General features: G+C 42.8%; 2 protein-coding genes across 3 annotated transcripts in view; one reads left to right on the top strand and one right to left on the bottom strand.

Annotated features, from left to right (window-relative positions):
• The first annotated feature begins 1,214 nt into the window (after positions 1–1,214).
• On the top strand, positions 1,215–17,005 carry ANGEL2 (angel homolog 2). 2 transcript variants are annotated; one of them, XM_066316175.1, is made up of 9 exons: positions 1,215–1,300; positions 3,043–3,473; positions 5,620–5,873; positions 7,087–7,156; positions 8,879–9,300; positions 10,268–10,394; positions 11,057–11,117; positions 12,957–13,120; positions 16,206–17,005. In XM_066316175.1, the coding sequence occupies exons 2-9, from the start codon at positions 3,050–3,052 to the stop codon at positions 16,358–16,360; spliced, it is 1,677 nt and encodes a 558-aa protein (XP_066172272.1). In that variant the 5' UTR covers positions 1,215–1,300; positions 3,043–3,049; the 3' UTR covers positions 16,361–17,005. The 2 variants fall into 2 exon arrangements, with proteins under 2 accessions (XP_066172272.1, XP_066172270.1); XM_066316173.1 differs by having other exon boundaries at positions 1,284–1,422.
• A 1,409-nt stretch (positions 17,006–18,414) lies between these two features.
• The window catches only part of VASH2 (vasohibin 2), a 32,898-nt gene continuing 27,356 nt past the window's right edge, over positions 18,415–23,956 (bottom strand). The window contains exon 7 of the mRNA XM_066316172.1: positions 18,415–20,271. Coding sequence (XP_066172269.1) covers positions 20,202–20,271 — 70 coding nt within the window. The 3' untranslated portion in view covers positions 18,415–20,201. The remainder of the gene's footprint in view (positions 20,272–23,956) is intronic.

Genomic DNA, 23,956 nt, shown 5'->3' with positions numbered 1-23,956 from the left:
AATACAATAATTCAGAAAAGAACAAGCTACCAAAACAAGATGGTTTTGAAAATGCAGTTGGGAGATCCTTTATTTCACATTGTTATGGGGCTAGTAGTTTCACTCCTATATGGTGAAGAAACAAAGAGAAAATGGATGGGTATTTTACCTTTAACCAGGAACTTGTGTCCAAGAAATGGAAAGCTCAAAGTGGATCTGACACGTTGCCTCACTAGCGTGCTCATCGCTGGATTATTTCAATTCCAGTCTTCTCTACCACTCCTGGTAAAACTTCAAATGTTATTTAAAGTCACTTTTAATGACAGATATAAAAGGAATGCAGAGAAACAGTGTTTTACTTGATTACAGTTCCTGCACAGCATCTGCACTATTCAGCACTATAATTTTTCATGTGCATTGTGCTACATTTTCCTTACAGTAAACAAGGCCAGCATTTCCCCTGTCCTCAGAAGACCTCAAGAAAGCCTTCTAAGTGCTTATTGAAACAACATCGGCAGAGGCTGAGGATTGTTTCTGCAGCTGGTAAAAGCAACATCGGCAGAGGCTGAGGATTGTTTCTGCAGCTGGTGAGCAGCGGTGGGTCTGTCAGCGGGGTCTGCAGCGTGGGCAGGTCTCCTCAGCAGAGCACCCTCAGCTGCATTTTACAACCTGACAATGCTGGAATACTTGCTTGGGTGAATGGGGTTTGGTTTTCTTCTGCAAACACAAAGCATGGTGCTGCTGCCCTTTGAAATGTACTACGGCACCTTGAAATATACTACAGCTCTTTCTCAGCCCCTTTGACCGTGCAGGAACACACGGTGATCCCAGAGAGAAGACCACGTATGGAAACCATCACAGAATATGCTGAGTTGGAAGGGACCCACAAGGACTCCATCTGACTCCGACCCCTGGCCCAGCACAGGACATCCTCGGGGGGCACATCATGTGCCCGAGAGCGTTGTCCAAATGCCTCTTGAATTGTGCTAGGCCTGGTGCTGTGACCACTGCCCTGGGGAGCCTTTTGTACTGCCTGACCACCCTGTGGGTGGAGACTGTACTGCACGAACACAGAGTTCCCTCCATATAAACGCTCCAAAAGCCCGCAATCAGTGCCGCTTTTACGGCGCTCCGGCGCGGGCGGTGCCCGGGCTCGGCCCCGGCGGGGAGCGGGGCTCGGGGGCGTCACCCGCCCGGGGCCGAGATGGCGGCCGGGCCTCGGCGTCGGCTGCCCGCACTCAACATGGCCGCGGGCCCGGCCCTCGGACTACAAGTCCCAGGAGCGAGCGGGAGGGCGCGGCGCGGCCGCAGCCCGAGCGGGGTCTGAGGCGGCGGCGGGGCGGCCGGAGCGCGGCGGCCGGAGCTGGCGCTGCCCTGGGCTGACCCCCTCGGGGGGCGGCGGGGCTGCGCGGGGCCGGCAGCGGGGCCCGGGCCCGCCGGGAGGTAACCGGGGATGGGCTGGTGTTCGGTGCCCGCCATTAGGCCGAGCAGGGCCGCGGTAAACAGAGCGCGGCGTGGGGCGTTCTGCTGCCGGGGCTGCGGGGCCGGGGGTTTAGGAGGGAGCAGTTTCTCAGTGTTTTTCTGCAAAGCGAGTGTTTCAGGGGGCTTTTGTAAAGGAGCGATGCCTCTTTTTGTTCCATAGTAATGCTGTGGTGTCCGCGCGAGTGTTTTGTTTTTGTGTCTGCCGGAGTACATCTGGTGCGCTGTGGCGGAAAAAAAGGGTCATTTCAGGACAAGCGGGTTTTGCTCAAAGGTGTATTAGCGATTAGAGGGTGTCCGAGGGAGGGCAGTGGAGATGGTGAAGGGCTTTGAGGGGAATCCCTGCGAGGAGCAGTCGAGGTAATTTTCATCCTGGAGGAGACTGGAGACCTCATGGCAGCCTACAACTTCCCTATGAAGGGAAGAGGAGGGGCCGGCACTGATCTTTTCTCTGCGGTGCCCAGTGAGAGGACCCGAGGGAATGCCGTGAAGTTGTGTCAGGGCAGGTTCAGGTCGGATATTAGAAGAAAGTTCTTCACCCAGAGGGTGGCTGGGCCCCAGAACAGGCTCCCCAGGGCAGTGGTCACAGCAGCAGCCTGACAGCTCAGGGAACCTTTGGACAAGGTTCTCAGGCACATGGTGTGACTCTTGGGGTGTCCTGTGCAGGGCCAGGGGTTGGACTCGATGGTCATTGCGGGTCCCTTCCAGCTCAGCATGTTCTATGATTCAGTGATTCTGTATTTTGGCTTATTTGCTTGGCTGAATGGCAGCTAGGAGGTTCACACTTCAGTGCAACTTCAGGCATACCAAGCTTTATCTTTTGCTTATAAGCTCAAAAATACACCTTATTTAAACAGTAAGGAAGCTGAGATGATATTGTCACGCAGCCTTCCTTCCCATGATTTTGTTGAGAGACAGATTTCTTTCTTCTTCTAAAGAGGGGAAAAAAAAAAAAAAAAACACCACCACAACACATTTTTTTCATGGCTTTAGTTGCCGAGCCATGGTTTGCTCTCCTGGAAAAGAAATAAAGAAATAAGAATACAGATTTAATCTTAGGCTGGTGCTAGTGATGCATTGAGACTTAGTACCTTTATTTCCCTGTTGTGTTGGCACTGGGATTTGAGCCAAATCAATGGCTTTCCAAACAAAGTTCTGACTGCTTGCAGGAAAGTGGTCTTCTCATTGCTTAAAAATAGCCTTATGATAAAGTTAATGCAGCATGAAAAAATGACCTTTTGTAAAGGTTCTTCCTCTGGTTGCTTGAAAGATCTGACACTTTAATTGAACAAGGCAGAAAATAATTTGTAAATAGGCTCTGAGATGGATAGGGTTTGGACACTAAATGGCACTTGTAAATCTGAGGGGGGGAAGAGGGTGCAATAGCACTTTGCAAAGTCCCATTTTCCATATAATTTAGATAAATGTTTAAATACCTTGTTTATAAGTGTTTGAATATCTTGTATGCATTTACTTGTACAGAAGGAGTGTAAGTCCTGTGTAAGGATGACTTTGCCTTCACAGCTTTCTATAAGCAGATGTAGTTGTATACCAGTAATGAAACTTGTGCTTTTTTTTTGGTAGACACTCCATGCTGCCCCGCCATGTGCAGAGGCTGGGCAGAGACTGGCTCACCCACTGGAGTGGCTCCCAGATACTCGCCTTCAACAGCCCAGTTTCTAGCTGTATGAGATGGGCCGGACACTTTCCTCCCTGGGCCTCGTTTCCTATTTCAGCTGATTTTTCAGCAAACTGGAGATTCCCTCCATTTTTTGGACCTTGGAGACAATTTCAGAACTCGAATTGGTATCTTGATAACTACACACAAAGCTGTTGCTTTCACCTACCCAACCCCAGTATGAAATCTGAGGGAGAAGAACCATTGACAAAGAAGAGGAGACTCAGTGGCCAGGATGATACTTCAACTCTGGAACAAGAAACAAACTTGTCTAATCAGAATGAAGAATCTTGTCTTTCTGTAGCACAGAATGAAGAAAAACATGGCAGCAAGAAAGGTAGAAGATGGTTTTTTTCTCATTTTTTGTGTTTATTTGTAATGCTAAATACACCAAATGAGTTAGAGTTGTGAGCAGTAGTGCCTGCTCCTTTTGAGTTACTGTTTTTCTTGGCACCCCTCCCAGAAAACGTGTCTTAAAAATGGTCCAGTTTTGTAATGCTGTTTAGTCTGCAAACTTGTGTTTTGTGCTGTCAAACAGTCTACCAGAACTAGGTTCACTGCACTTGGCAGTAGAACACAGTCAGTTGTGTGAGGGATTGCCCAACTTGGGGAGTCCTGAGCATGTTTCAGACAACACTCTCTCATGTCTCTGTCACCAGGTCATTTCTGTTAACTTGGAAGCTCTAAAAAGCAAAAATATTTGGCTGCAGGGCTGACCTGGGCTGGCAACTGTATAACTTCATTCCTTGTGCTCTGCCTGAGCTCATAAACCCTACTGGACATGAACTGGTTTCTTTCCAGACCAGTTGAGTTATCTGTGACCTAGAAAACTGAAAATTAATGGACTGAGCTTTTAATGGTGCTTGCTTGTGTGATTGTGTTCTTACAGCTGTATTCTGCCACTGGCATGTTAGCAAGTTTTGTGTCAGATCACCTCAGGGAGCGAGCAGCACGTGTGCTTTTCCAGATAAATACAGGAAGAAGTGCAGGGTGGTCTACTGGACTCAGTAACAAACTTCTATGAAACTTCAAAGTGTCTGTGTTAGCTTAATAGAGATACAATCTTGTACATAGTATCCAAATATTTTACTGAGTCTTGTGTATATTTACGGTTTTGTCTAGTGTGAGGCAAATAGAGGGGCACAGTCAAAATTGTTGCCTTCTTGCATAAATCACTTCCTTAGCAAAATAAATTGGAAATTCTGTTATGACTAAAAAGGGCAATGGATGCTATCAGCATCCCAAAGGGATTTTTGGACACAAATACCCTGAAGGCTTAGAAACATCATATTCATCTTCAAGAGCCAAAAGAAGGGCCTTGGCTTCATGCCTTAATTACTGAGTCCTCTCTTAACTCTGCCTGACAACCCTTTATCTGGGGGTGTGGTCGGCATGTGGTCCCTCCCAGCCACCCTTTGTAAGGTGATGCTGATTAAAGGTACTGCTGAGGAGCAATGTGGCTTCTCTCCCATCACAGAAAGAGAGCTTAAAGCCTTGCTCTGTTCATTGCAAACACTGTAAAGTCCTGAATAATCTAAGCACAGCAACGAAAATTACTACCCAAATAGGACAGATGGTGACAGCTGTAGCTGCAGTCTGCCACTGGTTGTTAGCACAGGTAACTGGACCTCAGCTTGCACTCAGATGAGGTCAGATATAAAGGGTGAAAAGTATCTTTGTGAGTTTTTAAGTGGAAATATATATTTCTTAAAAAGTAATTGAAAGCTTAATGATGGACAGATATGTTATTATGAATTTTCTTACTAATAGTAAGTACAAAATTAAAAATGGCAGAAAAGTGAAGGAAGCTTTTTCAGAAGTTCTTGGTAATTCTGAGACTTAATAATTTCTTGATTTCTCAACTCACTGAGGGAAATTGGGTTCATTATTTGTTTTGGGTCTCCTGTTGCAACTTATGGCTGAGTTTTACAGACTGTACATGGGCTGGAGGTGACTGATGGGTTCCTAACCCTTTGTTAGTCATGGATACAGAGATCAGCAAGGTGCCCATATGCTGCCCTAAGGTGCCCATAAGCTGCCGGTATCCCAGACCGGCATGCACCTTCTCTGCTGAGGAGGCAGAGAGCTTGTAGTGGCACAAGGCAGTGTAGGACTCCCAACAGACTGGATTTGGCTCACCAGTTTGGTAGCCCTTCTACAGGAGCAGAGGGTGTAGTGTGTTTGCAACAGTCTCCTTAGAACATGCCAGTTCCTCAGTTTCAAAGCAGTTGAAATCCAGGGCATTATAATGGTTTTGTGCTGTTTGTTTTGAGGCTGTTTGTTTGATTTATTTTTTTTTACTGATGTTTTTAATATAAAATCTATCTTAAACAGAGGATCTGAATCACTGCTGATTGAATAAGCTTTTAGAATTATTTAGGAGATTTGAAAGTTAGAAAGCTGTCTGACTGAAAGAATGATTTCCAAGAGCAGTAAGAAGTCATATGGTCCATAACATAACTTTTTTCTTGTGCTTTTAACAGGAACCATCAAAAGACACTGGGAATATTTCTGTCAGCAGAGTAAAACAATGAAAATAGCTAAAGATAAAGGATCTGACCAAAGCAGTACAGGAAGTGAGGCAACATTTGATTTTACAGTCATGTCCTACAATATTCTCTCACAGAATTTGTTGGAAGGCAACTCTCACCTGTACAAACACTGCAGGCAGCGATTGCTATTCTGGACATACAGATTTCCCAACATCCTACAAGAAATCAAAGAGCTGGATGCAGATGTGAGTAGAAAATAAGCATGTGGATATTTCTTAGGAACTGATAAACTGAAGTAGCAAATTCTGCTACTCTGTACTGGGGTCTGAAAAAACACTGCTGTGGTTTTGGTTTGCTGTAGAGTTTATTGTTTGTTTTTGAGGATACATAAATTGTTGTAAATCTTAATTAGGAAGTCAAGTCAGTAAAATTTTGCCTCAGACCTTGTTCAGACCAACAAAAGTTTAGTGATAGAATCTATCCTGTTTTGTCAGAAAACAGTACTGAAAAAAAAGTAGTTGTATTAGGGAAGCCACAGAAAAATAGCCTTGTACTAATTGAAAAATGCAGTTATGTTAGTACATAGCCAGGAATCTGGAAATTAAAGTCCCCTTCAAGCTCTTCCTTTCTTCCTAATAAATGTATACATCCTGTATGCATTTATCTTTACAATGAGATATCTTGGATAGCTTTCTGAGAGGACCAGCTGCTGTCACACCCTGGGAGATGCAGGTGCCCTTTCCACAGAGAAGTCTCTTGCTAAGGGACATAGATTTTTTAACTATTTCATTGGTTGGGAATGTAACCTTAAGTGAAGCAGAGATTTCAGAATGTTGCTTGGGATTTGACTCTCCCTTGAGACCTTGAGTGAGCTGATGTCAGCTGGGCAAGTGGAATGTGTTGCTGCAGTTCAGTGAGCAGGGGTAACTTGTTCCCCTTTGGGAACCCAGTGGTGGTTGAAAATCTGTTACTGCAGTGTGCTGGGGGAAGGCTAAACATGGTCACTGCTAGAGCTGGACTCAATGGTTCTTGTGGGTCCATTCCAACTCAAAATATTCTGTGATTCTGTGAACTCTCTTAAATGAATATTTTCAGTTTGATCTTTGGTCCAGGTTCTTATAATATGAAAGCCTGTTTTCCACCCTGTAGGAGGCCATTTGCCTCTTCATCCCTTCCCCCTGAGCCTTCCCCTGAACTGCTGAGAATGTGGTAGCAAGTTACTATTTCGACTGAATTTCATCTCACCTCTGAAAATATCTGTCTGAAAAAGGGTGGGAGGAACTGAGGCCTTCTTCATAATCTTATGGAGCATTTTCTATAGAAGAGTGAATTCTTTTGTGAGATTATGGAGGCAAAAAGCTTCAGAGTTTGTTTTGTTTTTAATGTACAGGCTGGCCAACAGAGATATGCTGTGGTAACATTTTCATGTACTTACTAATGTATTTTAATGTGCCTTAGGTGCTCTGCTTACAAGAAGTCCAAGAAGACCACTACAGGACAGAGATCAAGTCAAGTTTGGAATCCCTGGGTATGATGAAACTCTTAGGACTCATTGTCTTCTCCCCTGCAAGGGTAACTTGTTACCCTTCGGGAGCTCAGTACTAGTGTCCTCAAAAAACCCTCTCATAGATTAGAGAATCAAGTCTTGTCATCACATGCTACAATGTTGTGTATCCTCTCTTTATAAATTTATCAAGTGCTGTCTCCAAACTACCTTTATCTTTTTTACCAGTATTCCTGTTGAGTAGCTCTTCTGTTTTTTCTGCCTCAAAACCTTCCAAATATCAGCACGAAATGTTATCCATGGTTAGTATATATCCGTTAGGTTTTTATACAAGTGCTGTCAGTCAGCCTGAATATACTGTCTTGTCACTATCCCTCATGTGATTTTATGGAAGGAACATGTTGCTTAGAGTTGATTCCATGGTGGTTTAAACTGATTTAAATCTTTTGTGCCCTGCATCAGCTGCCAGGCCCAGGGCCCCACTTCCGTCCTGGCACTGGTTCTTATCTGATGCCAGGAGGACATGGTAAAGGAACAGCACTGGACTGACACTTTTCATTTTCACTTAGTTGAGGTAGTCTAGCTCCCAGAATTGAGTGTTGCAAAGAAGAGAGTGATGGCAGTACTGACTGAAATCCACTTGAAACATGAAACAACACTGCGAGGCCAGGCTTGTGGGGGCAAGTGAGCGTGTAGGTACTGTACAGGAGGATCTGGAGCTTGCTTTAGCTCTTCCTTTCCCCATCCATAACTCCCAGATGCATGTCCTGCCCCTTATCCTGGGCTAGTTCTGGCACTCACTAGTGAAATCCCCCAGTCCAGCAGAATACTCTCCAGACTAACTTTATTTTTCTGGGTTAGTTTTCTGTTGGCTTACTGAGTTAGCAGTGTCACAACAAATGGCAGGAGCAACATGGCCTGAATCTGGGAGAGGGGAATTGGAATCCCCTGTTCCAGCACTGGTGTGAGCTCACTACTTCACTAAGACTGTACTTCATGAATTCATATGGTCTGGGCAAGGCAGAGAACATTTAAAAATGGCAAAAACCAGATACTACTTCAAGATCTGCTTTTTCCCCTTACATAGATAAGGTCTTGTTCAAATTTTGTTTAAATCACCTCTACATAAAATGAAGAAATTGGCAAATCACTGTTTCTAGATAGACTTGTTTGAACTCCAGTGCTGCCATTTGATAAGTGTCTCTGTTTCCTTGGTGAAAGCTTGCCACTTGCTGCTCACTGGATAATTGCATAATTATGTAAATATGGTTGAGACCTTTGTTCCGTGAATCATTTTAGACATTGACTAATGACTTAGCATGATTAAGGCTTTTGATTGGTAATGCTTCACTGGTATTACTCCTAAGCCACTCTTGTAACATCCAGAAAAAACTTCAATGCACAAGGCCACTTTTATGTGCCTTGTAGGGGTTTCTTTGTTGCTTTGTTTTGGGTTTTTTTCCAGATAAGGAGATAAGAACATGACTGGTATCTTAAGAGTATGTAGATGTTTACACATTGCAAAAGGTATTGGACCAGGCTTCTTCTCCTGCCTCCCTTCAGCTCACATTAGGGCAGAAAGAAAAGTGCACACAAGTTTCTGCGAACTCCATACAGACTTTGGTACCTCAGGCTGGGGGTTGACTGTCATGAGAGACAAGCAGCATGAGATTTTTCTGATTTTTATTGGTTTAAAATCTCTATTTATACAATAGTATTTTATGTTCTTAATTGCCTTTCTTGCAGGGTATCACTGTGAGTATAAAATGAGGACAGGCAGAAAACCTGATGGCTGTGCCATTTGCTTCAAAACTTCCAAATTCAGCCTGATTTCCTCAAACCCTGTGGAATTTTTTCGCCATGATATCCCACTCTTGGACAGGGACAACGTTGGATTGGTGTTGCTGCTGCAGCCCAGATTTCACTGTAAAGCCAATGCTGCCATCTGTATTGCCAATACACACCTGCTGTACAACCCAAGGAGAGGGGACATCAAACTGACCCAGCTTGCAATGCTCCTGGCAGAGATTGCCAGTGTTGCCCCTCAGAAGGATGGCTCCTTCTGCCCAATTATCATCTGTGGGGACTTCAATTCTGTTCCTGGCTCTCCACTGTACAGATTTATAAAGGAAGGAAAGTTAAATTATGAAGGACTTGCTATAGGGAAGGTAGGCTGTGCTTCTCACTTCTCACAAAAAAAAATGGTTAATGCTGATTAAAGAGAAATATATGAGTGCTGCTGTGATTGTTTCCATTGCAGTGCCTCTCTTAGTACCCTCTCTGCAGCCTGCAAAGCAAAAGTTACTGCAGTTAAATAAGCTTGGATATATTAGCTGTGCCTTAGGGAATATTGTATCCTCTCCCAGCATCCTGAAAGGAAAAACTCACCAACAATCATTCCTGAGATGTAGTGACTCCACAGGATGATTGCATCGCTGTGTTTGGATGATTTTATCACTGTTTAAGTGTCCTGGTCTTTAAGTAGGATAAAATAATCACTTAATCAAAAACCTGCTGTGTACTCTGTGGGAAGGTGACTTACTGTAGATAAACTTAGTGGCTACAGTAATTGTAAAAGCAAAGCTGCAATTAGATGCTGAACCTCAACTATTTCATGTTAAAAGATGCTTTGTTGTCAGCTCTTGTATGCAGCTGTTGGATGTGTCACATGCTATGTAATAGGAGTGACTGAACTACATAAAATGAGAAAACATGACTGCAAAATAGTCCTGCCGAGTGTTCTTTGCTAGTGGGGACCTGGTTCAAGCCCCCATTTGACTTGGCTTGCTCCCAGAAGGATCAGCATCCTGAAGCTGTGCTTGGGTAGCTCTGTATGCTGAGCCAGTGCTGTCACATTGCTAAAAGTGTCTTTGGAAGTGTCCCAGTGTCACAAGAACCATCTGGAAAAATTTGGTACCTGCAAAGAACTTGGTAAGGGTAAACAGAGTGAATGTACATAAAGGGTGTTATTTTTACAGGGATTTGACTCTTTTATAATGAGTTATTCTAAGGGGTTGGGCCTTTTTCTTTAGGCTCTACAAAAATGCTCACTTATTTCAGGTTTGTTTGGTCTAATTTTTCTAAGTTTTTATAATCAGATTTCTGTCTGAAAAAAGCTTGTGTTGTCTTTCTCAGGTCTCTGGACAAGAACAGTTTCCAAGGGGACAAAGAATTTTATCTATTCCCATTTGGCCAAAAAAATTAGGTATTTCACAAAACTGTGTATATGAAATAAAACAGCAACAAAAGGAAGAAAATGCAGGTCAGTTTTTGGATTAATTCATTTGTGTGAGCCTTTGAAAGTATCATTCAGCTAGTACTGAAAACCATACTTTCTGTTTTAGTGGGGGGAAAACAGTGAGTCTTGAGCTTATAAAACTTCCTTGTTGGGCTCATTAGAGTGCACAGTGATTTATTCACATAAACTTTGCAAATTTGAATCTTTACAAGATAATAGTTAGAAATTTCCCTTCAGGAGATGGTGTGTAATGTTTAAACTCCTGTGTTTGCATCCTGAAAGCCAGCTGTGCTGTGACTGGGAAGAGGGAGGTGAAGGAATGCAGCACATGGACATAGTGTGAACCTGTATTCTGCCTCAGTGTTTATGAACTGTAGTGTTGGGACTTCATGGAACAATTGGGAAAAGCAACTGATTCCTTGCTGAGTATGGCTACATCTTTCATCCACTGTTTTTTCCTTTGACAGAAAAAACAGTTATAAGTGAATGAGACATAATATAAAAGAGCCTTTAGAGGGGATGTTAGTAATGGAAGAGAAGAATTTAATCCAGCTTGGTGAATTGTATCTTGCCTTATGCAAAAAATAAGCGTACCTAAAGATACTCTTTTTTTCCTGTAGCTCTTAAGTAGTGGTCTCACTTATATCCTATTTTAAATGTAAATTCAATTTGTTTTTATTTTGCAGGAGAAAAATTGGAAGCAGGAAAACTGGACAACACTCAGGAGATTGTAATAGCATCTGAAAAGTATGTATTGGGGGAAAATATGGAAGCCCTTGGCTGGATACTTGGGGGCTGGTTTTGGTTTTAGACCAAATTTATATCTGATTCCAGCCGTGGGTACCTGGTGATCACCCAACTCAGTTTGCCCTTTTGGCAAAAATATCATTGCTCATTTAAACATGAAAAGACTGATCCGACAGCAAAAGACTAGAACTGGCAATAATGGAATGTGTGTCCTTTCAGGAACTTGCAGATATTTTTTCACAATGCAAGGCTGAGGTGTCAGTGCTGTTTAGAGGGTACTTTCTGTTTGCTTATTAAAAGACTGCTTCTGGCCTTTTTTTAATCACTTCTTGACATAAACAGAACATTATCCTCTGTAGGGACATTGCAAGAGACACGTGAACTTCAGTCCAGTTGCAGAAGCCGTGTTTTAAAAGAGGGAGAGGAAAAAATAAATCAGTGTTGTCCAGCTGCTAATTGGCACTTGTCTCTTTTTATTGTTTTTGATACACTGGTTTATGGGTGTAGTAAAATCCTGTAATACAGTGTAAAATGGGATGAAGAAAGGAAAGGAACTGGAAAGGTCATAAAATCTTCCTTGTCCTGAGTTTTGTGGGAGAATTTAAGTTCTTTGAGTCTGAGAAATGGAGAGTATTATGGATTTGGCAGTGCAATTTTCACTCAGAAGGAGGAAGCCATGGCTAGAATGCTAAGGAGGAAAATGTGACTGCATTTTGAAGGCAAGAATATCTTTGCATTTGACAAAGTGGTAAAGGCATATAAAGTAAGGCATAGGAGGAAATTGCCCTAAATGTACGCATGGGATGTCAGGCTCCAAGTCAGCCATTTCTTACCAGAAATGAGATCTTGGTATCACTACAGATAGTCATATTAGAACCCCTGGTGATACTTGGTGATGGAAAAGGTGTCATGGCGTTTCTGAGAGAAGCAGATAACAAACAGGAAACCCTATGCTACAGTTTGAATCCATAGCATGCTGAATGCTTCTCTCAGGGTTTTTTCTCCTCATCTTAAAAGAGATGTCATGTAACAAAAGCAGAAATTACTTGTCTGTGTTGTACCAACTGGCATGTTTGTCTCTGCTCTGAATCAGGCAATGTAACATGCTGATTTTTTTTTAATTGCTTGGGTTTCAACTAGAACACATTGCAGCCCAGGTTTAAAATGCAAGATGAGGCAGGTACAGCTGAGGGATGGATGACTTGCAGAGATGGTGGAAGCAAATGTCTGAGAGACAGTTCTTTTGCTGAAAGGTGCAGTTTTGCAGTTTGCTTTCAAGATTGAAAAGACAGGTGAGACAAGTTGAGCTAAACTGAAGAGGAACACACAAATGATGGGGAGACAGAAAATGGGAGCCTGAGTGGAAGAAAGACATAATCATAGCTAACTTGAAAGCTTGACACCCCTAGCTTGGAGGAGGAAAAAAACCCTCTAAAAATCTGAATTTCTCCTTATGCTGAAGGGCCTGGTTAGATGAATTTGTTTTGTTGCTTTCGTTTGAGTTGCTTTCATGGACATTTCTGGCTGCATGTCAGGGGGAGATTGCTGAGTGAGGACATGTGAATGCTTACAGAAGGAATATGGAATTGAAAGCTATCTATAATTAAAGTGTCAGCTAAGCCAGTTCTGATCAGCTCTTTTACTTGAGAATGCTGCTTGCATTTTGCCTTCAGAGTTTTAGGCCTCTCACACAAAAGGCTTTGGGATGGCTTGCAGGAGAGTTTCCATATCCAGATAATTCATTTTGTTTGTGATCAGGAACTATTTGGTATTTCTTCATTGCTTATTCCTTCCTGGTAATGCAAGAAAATAATTTTTTTTTCTTTGATGTCTCTTGAGGTTGTCTTCGAAACTGCGGCACCATTTTAAACTGTCTTCAGTCTATTCCCATTACTTCCCTGAAACTGGGGTACCAGAAGTGACGACTTGTCACTCCCGAAGTGCTGTCACCGTGGATTATATTTTCTATTCTGCAGCAAATGATGGTACTGCTGCCCAGCCAGGTAAAAAAGCAACTTCTAATTTTCATAAATGCTAAACAAGAATAGATGTTGGCTGTTGTAAGAGAAGTGTAATGATAATTTCTTCCATGTGAAGTACCCCAGAGGTTCATGGTAGTGCTTTGATTGTCAGCTGTTACCTGAGAAATGTGGCTGGCCTTGTCAGCTCACCACAGCTGCACGTGTAGTGCCACACAGGGCAAACCTTTTCATCTGACTGAAGAATTCTGTAGCTCCTGTCTCAGGGAAGCTGCACTGGAAGTAGCACCTCAGAAGTAGTGCTGTCAGTGATAAAGCCCAGACATACAGCAAGGCAGTGTTCCCAAACATCTGATCAACACAATGGGGAACAGCAATTTGTGATGTGCATTAAAACTGATAAACGAACCATTTCATGACAATTTAATTCTCAGCTTGTCTTGCAGTAATTTCTGCCAAGTAAGAGGCTCTTGGCCTTTGCTCTGAGCACGGTCACTGGCACAGGCCCAGCTGTCACTCTCGGGTTTGCAGTTGCAGCTAAAAGTCACCAGATGGTGCAAGCAAGTCGCCGTACCTCTGTGGGAATTTTGTGATGGGTATCACAGTGTTTCTCCATGCTTTTCTGTTCTGGGACTCGGTCTGTGGGTGCTTCTGAGCAGTTTGCTTTCCATGCCCTCACGAGTTCTGCATTTTATGCCATCAACAAACATCAGTGCAGTGCCAAACATAGCACATAAACGTCTCTGCAGAACTGGAGCAAAGAAACCTGGATTCCATTCCTGCTCCCGCTGTAGAGTACAACTGATTTTTATAAAGTAACATTGTTTTCAGTATGTGGAATGAAAACACCACCTTCATCTCTCATAACTTTAGACTAGATTGTTAAAATTCATTGAGTCAATTCACTAAAGTCTCATTTGTCATAACATGCACAGTAAATACTACCTTAATGTAAAATGGCAAATACAAAAGCTTTGACTGAAAAACCACAATATGGGAAATATTTAAATGACTTCTGAATGCCATGGGATTTAATAGAAGCTGTATGATTGCAAAGTGCATCCCTGCACAAATTTAATCCTAATTCACCTGTTGATGTATTTTTTGCACCATCATTACTCCAGCAGAGATACAGCACTTTTTTTTCTTTTTGCACTTGCTTTTCAAATAGATTGTTCCCACATCACAGTACAGAATGGAACTTGAATTTTCCAACTACTTTAAACTAGTATAGTTTTTATTCATGAGCTCTTAGAAATAAGGCTATGGTTTGGATTTTCAGTTTTCTAAGGACCTGGGCCTCTGTATTTAAAGTTGCCAAAGTCTGTGAATTTTAAATGGGGTCTGGGCTCACTGATTTTTTTTCCATTTAAAGAGTTTTATTTTAAAATATTTATGCTTTATTCTGCCACATTTAGCCAAATATTTAGGTTGGTATACAGGATTTCCTGTAATCAGGGTTCAGTGTCTACCTCAGTCCTGCAGGGCACAATTTTGCTGTGTGTTCTGAGTGACACTGATCACTATATGGAGACCAGACTCTCTGTGACAACAAACTGCTCCTTTGTAGATATGCAGGTGCTGTTCCAAATGATAAATTTGCCTCAAGACCTGGTGGACATGTGCTCTAGAGCTGCCAAGAGATCTTTGCAGTAAAAAAGCTTTTCTTTAGAGCAGCAAACAGCTGCTGCATTGTTAAAGGGCTGGAAAACTGGCAGATGGCAAAGGATGAAGGTGTTGAACTCTCTGAATTCAGCAGTTGCTGGATAGTCCTTTTAAATATCTCTTGGGAAGCCATTACCAGGTTCAGCCAGGAAGTTCTGAATTTTTTGAGAACTTTCACACAGAAAGTATTTCTGTCAAAAGTTACAGCTGCAGTTTGTGCTGGTGCTGAAAGCACTAAACTTGCCCAGTATCATCTCTGCACGCTGAAAGCAGTAGGTAGGGTTGCTGAGCAGTTGTCTAACTTGGATACATAGCTCAGGAAATCTAAATTTTACATCATGGAAGGATCTCAGTGAAACTTCTCCACCTGAGCTGAAAAAGCTGGTTGCTCTTTGATGACGGGCACATTGTGCCTGACAAACCTAGTGGCCTTTAGTGGCAGGGTTACAGCAATTGTGGAAAAGGGAAGAACTGATGCTATCTACCTGGACTTGTGCAAGGCATTTGACACAGTCCTGCCCAGCAGCCGGAGAGACGGATTTCATGGCTGCACCACTCCATGATTTGGCTGGAAACAAACAGTTGCCATTAATGGCTCAGTGTCCTGGTGGAGACAAATGGCATCCCTCAGGGATCAGTACTGGGACCAGCACTGCCCCATCCCTGAAAGCATCTAAGGCCATCCTCCCTGGATGGAGGTCTGAGCAATGTGCTCTAGTGGAAAGTGTCTCTTGCCCATGGCAAGGGGGTTGGAACTAGATTGGTCCCTAAGATCCCTTCCAACCCAAACCATTCTGTGTAATTGTGTGGTAATTGCAAGGCTTGAGTTGTGTTCCACTCTGGCATGAGCAGTGTGGTGTTTCATCAGGGGAGGGAGGTGGGCGTGGGTTTCTTAGGTAGTTATAGGAAGAGGTAGCAGGAGATAATGGAGATCTTTTTCTTATGGTGAACAGTTAGAAAGGGAATAGAAAGCTACAATCCCTTCATCCTTATGAGCAAAAGTGTCTGTATGTCCTGCCTGCTGGGGAGTGGTGTGCTTGAGGATACAGAAATAAAATGTTATGTGAACCAGCATCTCTAAAAAGATACTTAATTTTGTAAGTGTCAGCTCTGTTTAGCAAGGCTGTTGTCTAAAGTAATGGACTGGATTATATGAGGCTTTTTCAGAGAAGTTACAATGAACAAATAAATTAATTTTCCTTTTTACTTCTATTTACCCCTCTGCAATATAGTATCCTTCTGAATGCTTTGAGCTCTACTGATGAAACTCTACTCTGAGAGCCGTAAAAGAATTTCTGAACTGTCGTGGTGGTGATTTTGCAGGGAACAGTAACAGCTTTGGATTGTTGCTGCCATACCGTTTTCCTCCTTCTGCATCTGTATGAATGTGTGATATTTAGCCCACACTGATGAACATTTCCTTTCGGTTTGTTTATTCTAACAGGAGCAGAGGAATCTTTTTGTGGAGGTCTGAAACTTCTTGGCAGGTTGGCACTTCTAACAGAGAAAGATCTTTGGACTGTTAATGGTCTTCCCAATGAAAAGAACTCTTCTGACCACCTGCCACTGCTAGCAGAGTTCAGGCTTATTGAACGGTAATATCCAAAGTTCCTTTTACCTTCTCTCTTCATGGGATGATTATTTTTTTAAAGGTTAATTCAAGCACTGCTGGTCCGGTTTAAATGAGCTTACCTGCATGCTGATGTGTTAGTGTTGCGTAAAGTAGACTTTCTAAAGGAAGTTTCCTCTTTTTTTAAACAAAAAAGCTGTTTCATTTACTTTATGAAGTCTTTTAGGGAGAAAAAGAGAAGATTTTACATTAGCTTCCTCTTTGATAAAGGAAAACATCTGTGCCGACTCAAAATGGCATTATTTTTCATGGATATGTTGTAAATTATTTTTATTGTAAATCACAGTAAAAAGGACTATTCTGAGAACTGTGTGTTTCTTCAAGCAAAGGAGAATGTGTTTGCATGCCTGCAGCATTTTGTAATGAGTTGAAAATAATGGTTTACTACCACTGTGCTCTGTGGACACTTCCATCTTAACACTTCTGCAAAGGAATTTACTCAGTGTTCTCAGTGCAGAGGCTGCAAGATGGAAGTTTCAAAGCAAGAAAGGCATATAGGCAAATATTTATGCTTTAAGAATTTGCTGCTTAAAATTCTAAGGGATGAAATAGAGGTATTACTCACTGAAATATTTTTTTAAATATCTGAAGTAAAGCTAAGCTTAATGAGCACAGCACAGGAAACTTAATTAATCTATTATAGGAGGAGAAAAAATATTAGCCCTTGCTATCTTGAGGTTTTATACATATTCAACCACCAGTGACAGGGTGGGTTTTTTTCCATTTTGTTATTAAAATGCCAGATTCCTAAGGTATTAACATTAGCAAGATTGTATATTACTCTCACTGTGCACTCAGACATCCTGTATAAAATACGGTTTACAAAGTAATTAAAAAACCACCAGACTGCCTGAATAGGAAACAGAGGGGTTGGAAACAAACCTTGTAACTTGGTCAAACTACACAAGGATGTAGGACCAACTTTGAAGTAACAGAATTGCTTTTCACTGTACTGCTGGAAAACCTGCACCCATTCAGACACATTTGTCTCCCAGAAGCAGTAATGGAATTTTCATCTATGTTCCCTTTCCCTGACTGCAGATAACTGTAATTACTTTGTTCTTGGAGAATAATGCAGGAAGTAGACTGGTAGTAACCAAAGAACCCATTGAATCAAAGAAGTTCCTCAGTGTTCCATTACAAAATATGATCACCTGCCAAAACATTCAGAATTTGGAGGGGGCTACTTTTGTCACAGTAACTACAGATCTTTCTTCTGCCTGTTAACACTCAGGTTGATGCTGAGGATGACACCTGTTTGATCCTGGATGCTGTCTGATTTCAAGCATCTGAGTAATCTCATAGATGCCAGCATACTTAGATAGAGGCAACAGATTTCTGGGTCCATCCAGGTTACTGCTAAAAATATTGTTCCATTGTAGCAACCTTTGGTAAGAGCAAGGACAAAAAGACAAGTATGTCATTAAAAAAAAGACTACCATGATACTTTTATTGACATTTCATGCTGTGCCTATACAAGTGATGAGAAAAAGCCCAAAAAGTCATGCATGTTTTTCTATACTATTTGACCACTTTGCTGTCACTTGAACCACACTTAAGACAAATGCCATCATAAGCAAGTTTCAAGAGAATATTTCAGCAGAACTTTAAACAAGAACCAAAAGCAATTTGTCAACACACCTCTACATCATTAAAAAGCTTCAGTATCAGTTAATAGAAAATAAATTGTGCTGGACAAGGGTAGAAACTATATACAACCATTATTTGAGCTGAAGTAAACCATGGGTTCATAGAAAAAAACTTGCAACATAACAGATAACATTGTGCTATATGATACAGCTGAGTAAAAGTTTTTCCACATCATTTTATCCATGAGAAGGTATAAAAAAATTGTTTAGGTCACAAGACACTGGGCAGCACAAAGTTTGAAACCGAAACTCTGCAGCTGATGTCACATTACACAAAAATGTTTACCAAAAAAGTATTTCCCTCTCTTCAGCTTCACGCCTTAACAAAAAAAAAAAAAAAAAAAAAAAAAAAAAAAAAAAAAAAAAAAAAACCACACCTTACTTTGAATACAGGAGTGGAAAAGTTTTAGAGAAAGAGGGATGGGAAAGGCCTTCCTGTTATTGATATGGTAAATTGGGATAAAGAAGTGTCACACTTTTGAAAAGTTTTCTTTCTAGAGCTTCTGAAATCTTAATTAGTAGAAAGCTTTTCACTGGCTGTAGAAGGTTGCTGGGTTTTGGCCTTTTTGTCCTGTTCTAGGCAGGTGAAATTCAGTTTTCTGAGCAATAAGGTTTGTGTACAAGCAGTTCTTTCCTTCTGCATTCATTCATTTTCTGGCTGATAGAAGTATTCTAGGAGCTTAAATCATTCAGTTTGAAAAAGCATTACTGTCAGTCTACAACAGCATCCATCTTCATTGAGATCCAAAAAAAGTAAGTGCCCAGGAGGGGAGGTACACCAGGCCCATGGCAGCATCATCTATGAGCACAGCATAAAGGGTAGAGGCTGGACGTGTAGAAAAATCCAGTTTATATTTAGGCACCTAATGAAACATTTCCAGGAATGCAGCACTCAAATGCTTCCAGGGAACTTCACATAGTCGAATGGTGGACCCCAGCAAGTCTTACTGCATCACTTGAGAACACTGCTGTCCATCACAGGTCCTTAGCCAAGTCTTACAACAAAACTCGGCAGGGAGGAAGCAGACAAGCTTGATTTTCATCTGTTTCAGCCATACTTCTTTATTCAAGGCTGACTAAACAGTTGTTACTACAACACATGTAGGAGAACTTCCCTGCACAGCACAGCTGAACTTCAGCCTGCCGTGCCTGATTTATTACAAGGTGTCGAGGCATCACCATCAGAGACTGCTCAGCCTTTCCAAGACAAGGTTCAAATTTGCACATAAATGTGGAGAGAAAAAGCACATAGACTCAGGTTAGCAATTCCCACAGTTTTTCCATTATTCCAGATACTACATGTATGAGAAAAAAGCTGTCTCTACAAAACAGCAATCTCTATGTTTTGTGCTTCAGCGGAGTAGTTCAGAAAGACTAAAAGCTTGTGACAAAAGTATAAAAAAATTATGAAAGTTTAAAAAGTCATTATTCATCAATTATCATCATTTAAAAAACCTCAAACCCCGGATCTTGCCTAACAAGATGTCAGTGTTGAGAATACACTTGCATATTACTATTACTTAGCATCTTTCGGCAACATGCAGAAAATAATAATACAGGTGGCAGTAAAACATCCAGTGCTGTTTTAATACTCCCAGTAATGCTGGGAAACAGTACAAATTAGTTAGAAAACAATAATACTGACAGTTTTGCATATCTATTAAGTCTAGTGAGGTAATATTGATACTTTAAAAACTTATGCCACTTCTGCACTGCTTGCTTTTATTGCTGAATTAAAGATTAGTGAATATGATTTCTTTTAATTTCACTGCACTCCAGCACATCTTAATACTAAGAATATGATTCATTAGCTTTTCCAGTGCTATCACCTAGCACAAGGCCAAGTGCAATTAACACTTGCACAGGGAAATTATATTTGAAGAAACTCACACCACTGGAGTCACCTGCTACATGATGGGAGAGAAAAAAAAATCTCATCCTGGCAAATTTAATTTTAGGTTCTCTTCACTGATGCCTTTTCTCTAAATTGAAATAAATACTGCCACCAAAAAAAAATTACCCCCTATACTCTAGGTCAAAACTTTTATTGTGAGAGTATATAAGTTAATAAACAGTCCCATTCCTTTTTCCTTCCGAGGGAGTGCAGGTAAAGTGCAGCGGCAGCAGCGGGAAGCCCTCTGGAGTCGGTGCCGTGGCTGTGTCAGATGCGGAGCTGGTAGCCCACCTCGTTGAGTGTCGCCAGGTCTCCTTTCTTGTCGCGCACCGCCGGCCTGCGCACAGGGGAGGGAAGAGGGCGCTGCTGACCAGCGGTCCCGCAGGGCACAGCAGCCACACAGGGAAAAGCTCGCCTCAGAGGGCTGGATAGAGCTAATGTTGGCTTCTTAACACAGCCCTGGTAAATCTGCTGCAGGAGCCACTGTGATAGAACTATTGGTGTGCTGCCTCTGAAGCCATGCACCAGTGAAGGACAAGCTGTGCCATGCTGGGATTCAGGATGGGAGCCTGAAGCACCCCCTCCCCCTGACTCGAGAGAGCCTAAATGAGTAGCTAGAACTAGACACACCCCACCTGTCATCTACCCCGGAGCAGGACTCCAGCTTTTGGAATAAAGCTGAGACAGCTGAGAGCAAACAGGCAGGCCCTCTCACATGGCCAGTGCCTGTTGGCTCTCCCAGCCTGCTGCTTCGTCCTGGCTGGGTCTGTGTCAAGGGCTGCAGCCCACCATACAAAACACAGGGTGGACTCCCTTCAGTCTCCTGGCACCCAGCATTCTGATACCATTCACCTGAGTAATCACACACACGGATGCTGTTAGGCTGTTTAAGTATTCCAGCAGCCTGAACCAAGGAAAATCTTGAGCTTTTTAGCAATCAAAGGAAAAGCTCCTGCAACAAAGTTGTCAAACCAAAAATCCAGCTGATTTATAGTCTGTGGAAGTGTCTAATCTGCGAGCTTATTGCAGGCTCTTGGCTGTTTTCACACTAAGCCGTCTGTTTGCTTTTCTAAAGACAGACATTGTTTAAAGCACACATTTCTCTAGTGCTCTAGAGCATGTCTGCTTCCCTTGCAGAAACACAGCTAAAGCCCAGTAGTACAATGGGAGGCTGATCATGACTCCAGTGCTTTCAGCTCCTCAGCCCTGGTTTCCAGCTCTGTTTGCTTACTCTTTGCTCACTCTGCAGCAGATGTGACCCCTTGAGCTTGCACAGCCAGGCTGACCCTTATCTCCCCGCTGCAGGCTGCCAGCCCCTTCCTGCTGGAGCAGCTCAGGGCAGGCAGCAGTGCCACAGGCAGGCTGGAAACCAGAGAAAGCCCAGCCCTGCCTGTAGCACACACCAGTACTGCTGCAGCCCCAAGAACTGGGGGTGTATAGCTCACACATACAACATGTGCAACTGAGCCTCTGAAATATTTTTTAATTCTTTGATTCAATTTATTTTTTCTTTTTAAGAGCGGAACTGCTAACACCAGATCCCTGCTGAGAATCTGCACAGCATTTGAGAGCTGGGGACATTGCTATAGACAGCTAATGCTCTTCTGCCTAGCAGCACATTGAATGAAACCTGTTGCTTTTTGCCATTTATCTAAGCACCTCCCATAGTAACCCCACCATCCTCACTGCAGTACTGCCCTGCACCATGCCTCGTGTTTGTCTCAGTTTAAGTACTTCACAGAAGTGAAGGAATCTTTGCTGGTCTCTCTCACTTGCAGGAAGGGATCACACTTAAAGAAATCACTGTAAGATAGTTTGCATTTTTTGACATTATTCCTTCAGAGCAGATGGGATTTGACTAACCAGTAAACAAGCTACAAGCTGCATCCCTCAGCTTGCGTAGGAGTCAGACCAGCAAGAGATGCTCTGTATGAAATTTCCAGTGTCTTTCCTTCCTCTCTCCAATTTAGAGATCCACTTCACACATTTTTCACCCTCCCTTTAATTAAAGTCACAATATTATAAATAAGGTTTTAATTAAAGCATGCCTGGATGGTAGTACCTTCTCTGATTATCCAACAGATGAGAAGACACTGTACACCCATGGTGACATGCCCATTTCCACCCATCCACAATTGTCTGTAGCTTTTAGCTACAAACAGACTGTCCTTCCTAAGTTTCAGGAAAAGACAAGACTTGGACCAGAAGCACCATAGATCCCATTCTCCTTGGGTGGCAAATGACCTTATGCCAGATGCGCTCTCTGAGGAGAGGGGCCTCTGCTTTACTGGCCTGTCAGATCACACCTCCTGTCCAAAGCACCCTAGCCATGAGCAGGTGAGCAAGCTGTGTTCACACAGTATTCATGAGCTGTCTGCACTGGAGCTGCCTGATTTTACACATCCTAATGTAATCCTGCTCCCTTGTACATCCTGATAAAACAGACTAGCAGAATTTCCCTTTCAGCAGCTACACTGGGCTGAAAGCACACAAGGCCAGTGTTGCCATGCCCATCACAGAGCATGCATGTTAAGCCTCAACATGAAATTTAAAGGAAATAGATCTGGCAAGTCAACATTTAGGGGCAGAGATTCTCCAGGCTACTGCATGACCCTCTCTTCTAAATTCATAGCAACTCTCCCAAACCCCTCCAGCTCCAAGCACTCCTGGTGAGAATGAAAAACTGCACTGCCTGTTCCAGCACAGGTCTGCACTTTACTGCACCCTTCTGCTTTGGGACTTTAGAGGATGGGCAACTGGACACAGTAAAGCTTCAGATTTATGAGATTCATACTACCCTGTCCATATCCTCTGTATTCATGCAGGATCACACCAGCTGTGAGCTAAGAGCACAAGGACTGCTGCATAGCTCAGTTAACAAGCTGCAATTTGACAACACACTAGCCTCCTAAGCAGGCATGTACTGGGTAGTGCATTGCCACCTGTCCTGCAATGTGCCCCAGCTGCCTTGCAGCTGCATTTCCAGGCTAAAAGGCTGTCATGGGCTTGCTGGCAGCCACCACTAAGGTTTACCTATTAAACCTGAAGCAACAAGGATGAGAAGTTAAAGGTTTGTAGCTATGTAATCCTCTTGCATACTTAAGCACAGTTTCAGCCTTTGTCCTTCAGAAACAATCCAGCCAAGACACTCTAGTTCACCACTCCACATATCCTTCAGTGGGAGATTTCTCCCAGCAGGCCCATATAATTTCACTGTTGACGAAACCCAGGCTGTAATAACAGCTTGCCATCAGCAGGTGAAGCCTTTCAAATGAATATGTTATTCAGCCCCTGCCAGCTCACACTAGAGCAAAATACTTCTGTCCCCCTCCCCAGCAAGCTCAAGAAAGCTGTAATTACAGCACATGAGTAAGAGATCCACAAAAATACAAAACAGTGTTTATAAACAGAGCCATTCTTTAGCTAGGATTCCAGTCTAAAGCCTAGCAAACCTGACTCTCTCTCCTATTCTCTGTGTAACAAAGGCTTCTCACTCCATCAGGTTCTCAGAGATCCATCAATATGGAGAAAAGATTACCCCATTTCTCCTGTTGTGTCTCTCACCGTATGTCAACCGCTGCATGTGCTGGCATGTGTCACTCAGCTCATCCCTGAGCAGGGGATGCCATTCCCCCCCCTTCAGGGCTCACAGCTCATCACACTGTGTCTGGGTCCTGCAAGATTTATTTTTGAGTTACATATAATTTGCCCTTGATACAGAGCACCAGAGCAGAACCACTGAGCAGGTAACAGGTACTGAAGCCACTGCAAGGCCATCTGTACACTCCCTGTCTTTCTGTCCTGGAAAAGCAAAGCTGCCAAGCAGAGATCAGTCACTGCAGAGCAGCGCAGACATGCCCAGTAGCTCTTTCAGGAAACCACCTCAACTGGAGAGTTCCCAGGCCCAGTGACACTCACTCCTCAACAGAAATACTTGATCCACTCCAGCAACTGCAGAAGCGCTACCAAAAACGAAACTGTTCCTCAAAGAGAATCTACGAGGTGAAGAAGCCTGAAGCAGC

The sequence above is a fragment of the Sylvia atricapilla genome, chromosome 3 (genome assembly GCF_009819655.1).
Source record: "Sylvia atricapilla isolate bSylAtr1 chromosome 3, bSylAtr1.pri, whole genome shotgun sequence".
Taxonomy (NCBI): Eukaryota; Metazoa; Chordata; class Aves; order Passeriformes; family Sylviidae; genus Sylvia; species Sylvia atricapilla.
This window is presented reverse-complemented; position numbering and strand designations above follow the sequence as displayed.

What these genes read in the sequence shown, in the direction of transcription:
- ANGEL2 (XM_066316175.1), top strand. Translation starts at nt 3,050, where the DNA reads ATGCTGCCCCGCCATGTGCAGAGGCTGGGCAGAGACTGGCTCACCCAC. An exon ending in AAAACATGGCAGCAAGAAAG is followed by an intron (nt 3,474 to 5,619) that starts GTAGAAGATGGT and finishes TGCTTTTAACAG; the next exon opens with GAACCATCAAAAGACACTGG. An exon ending in GTCAAGTTTGGAATCCCTGG is followed by an intron (nt 7,157 to 8,878) that starts GTATGATGAAAC and finishes CCTTTCTTGCAG; the next exon opens with GGTATCACTGTGAGTATAAA.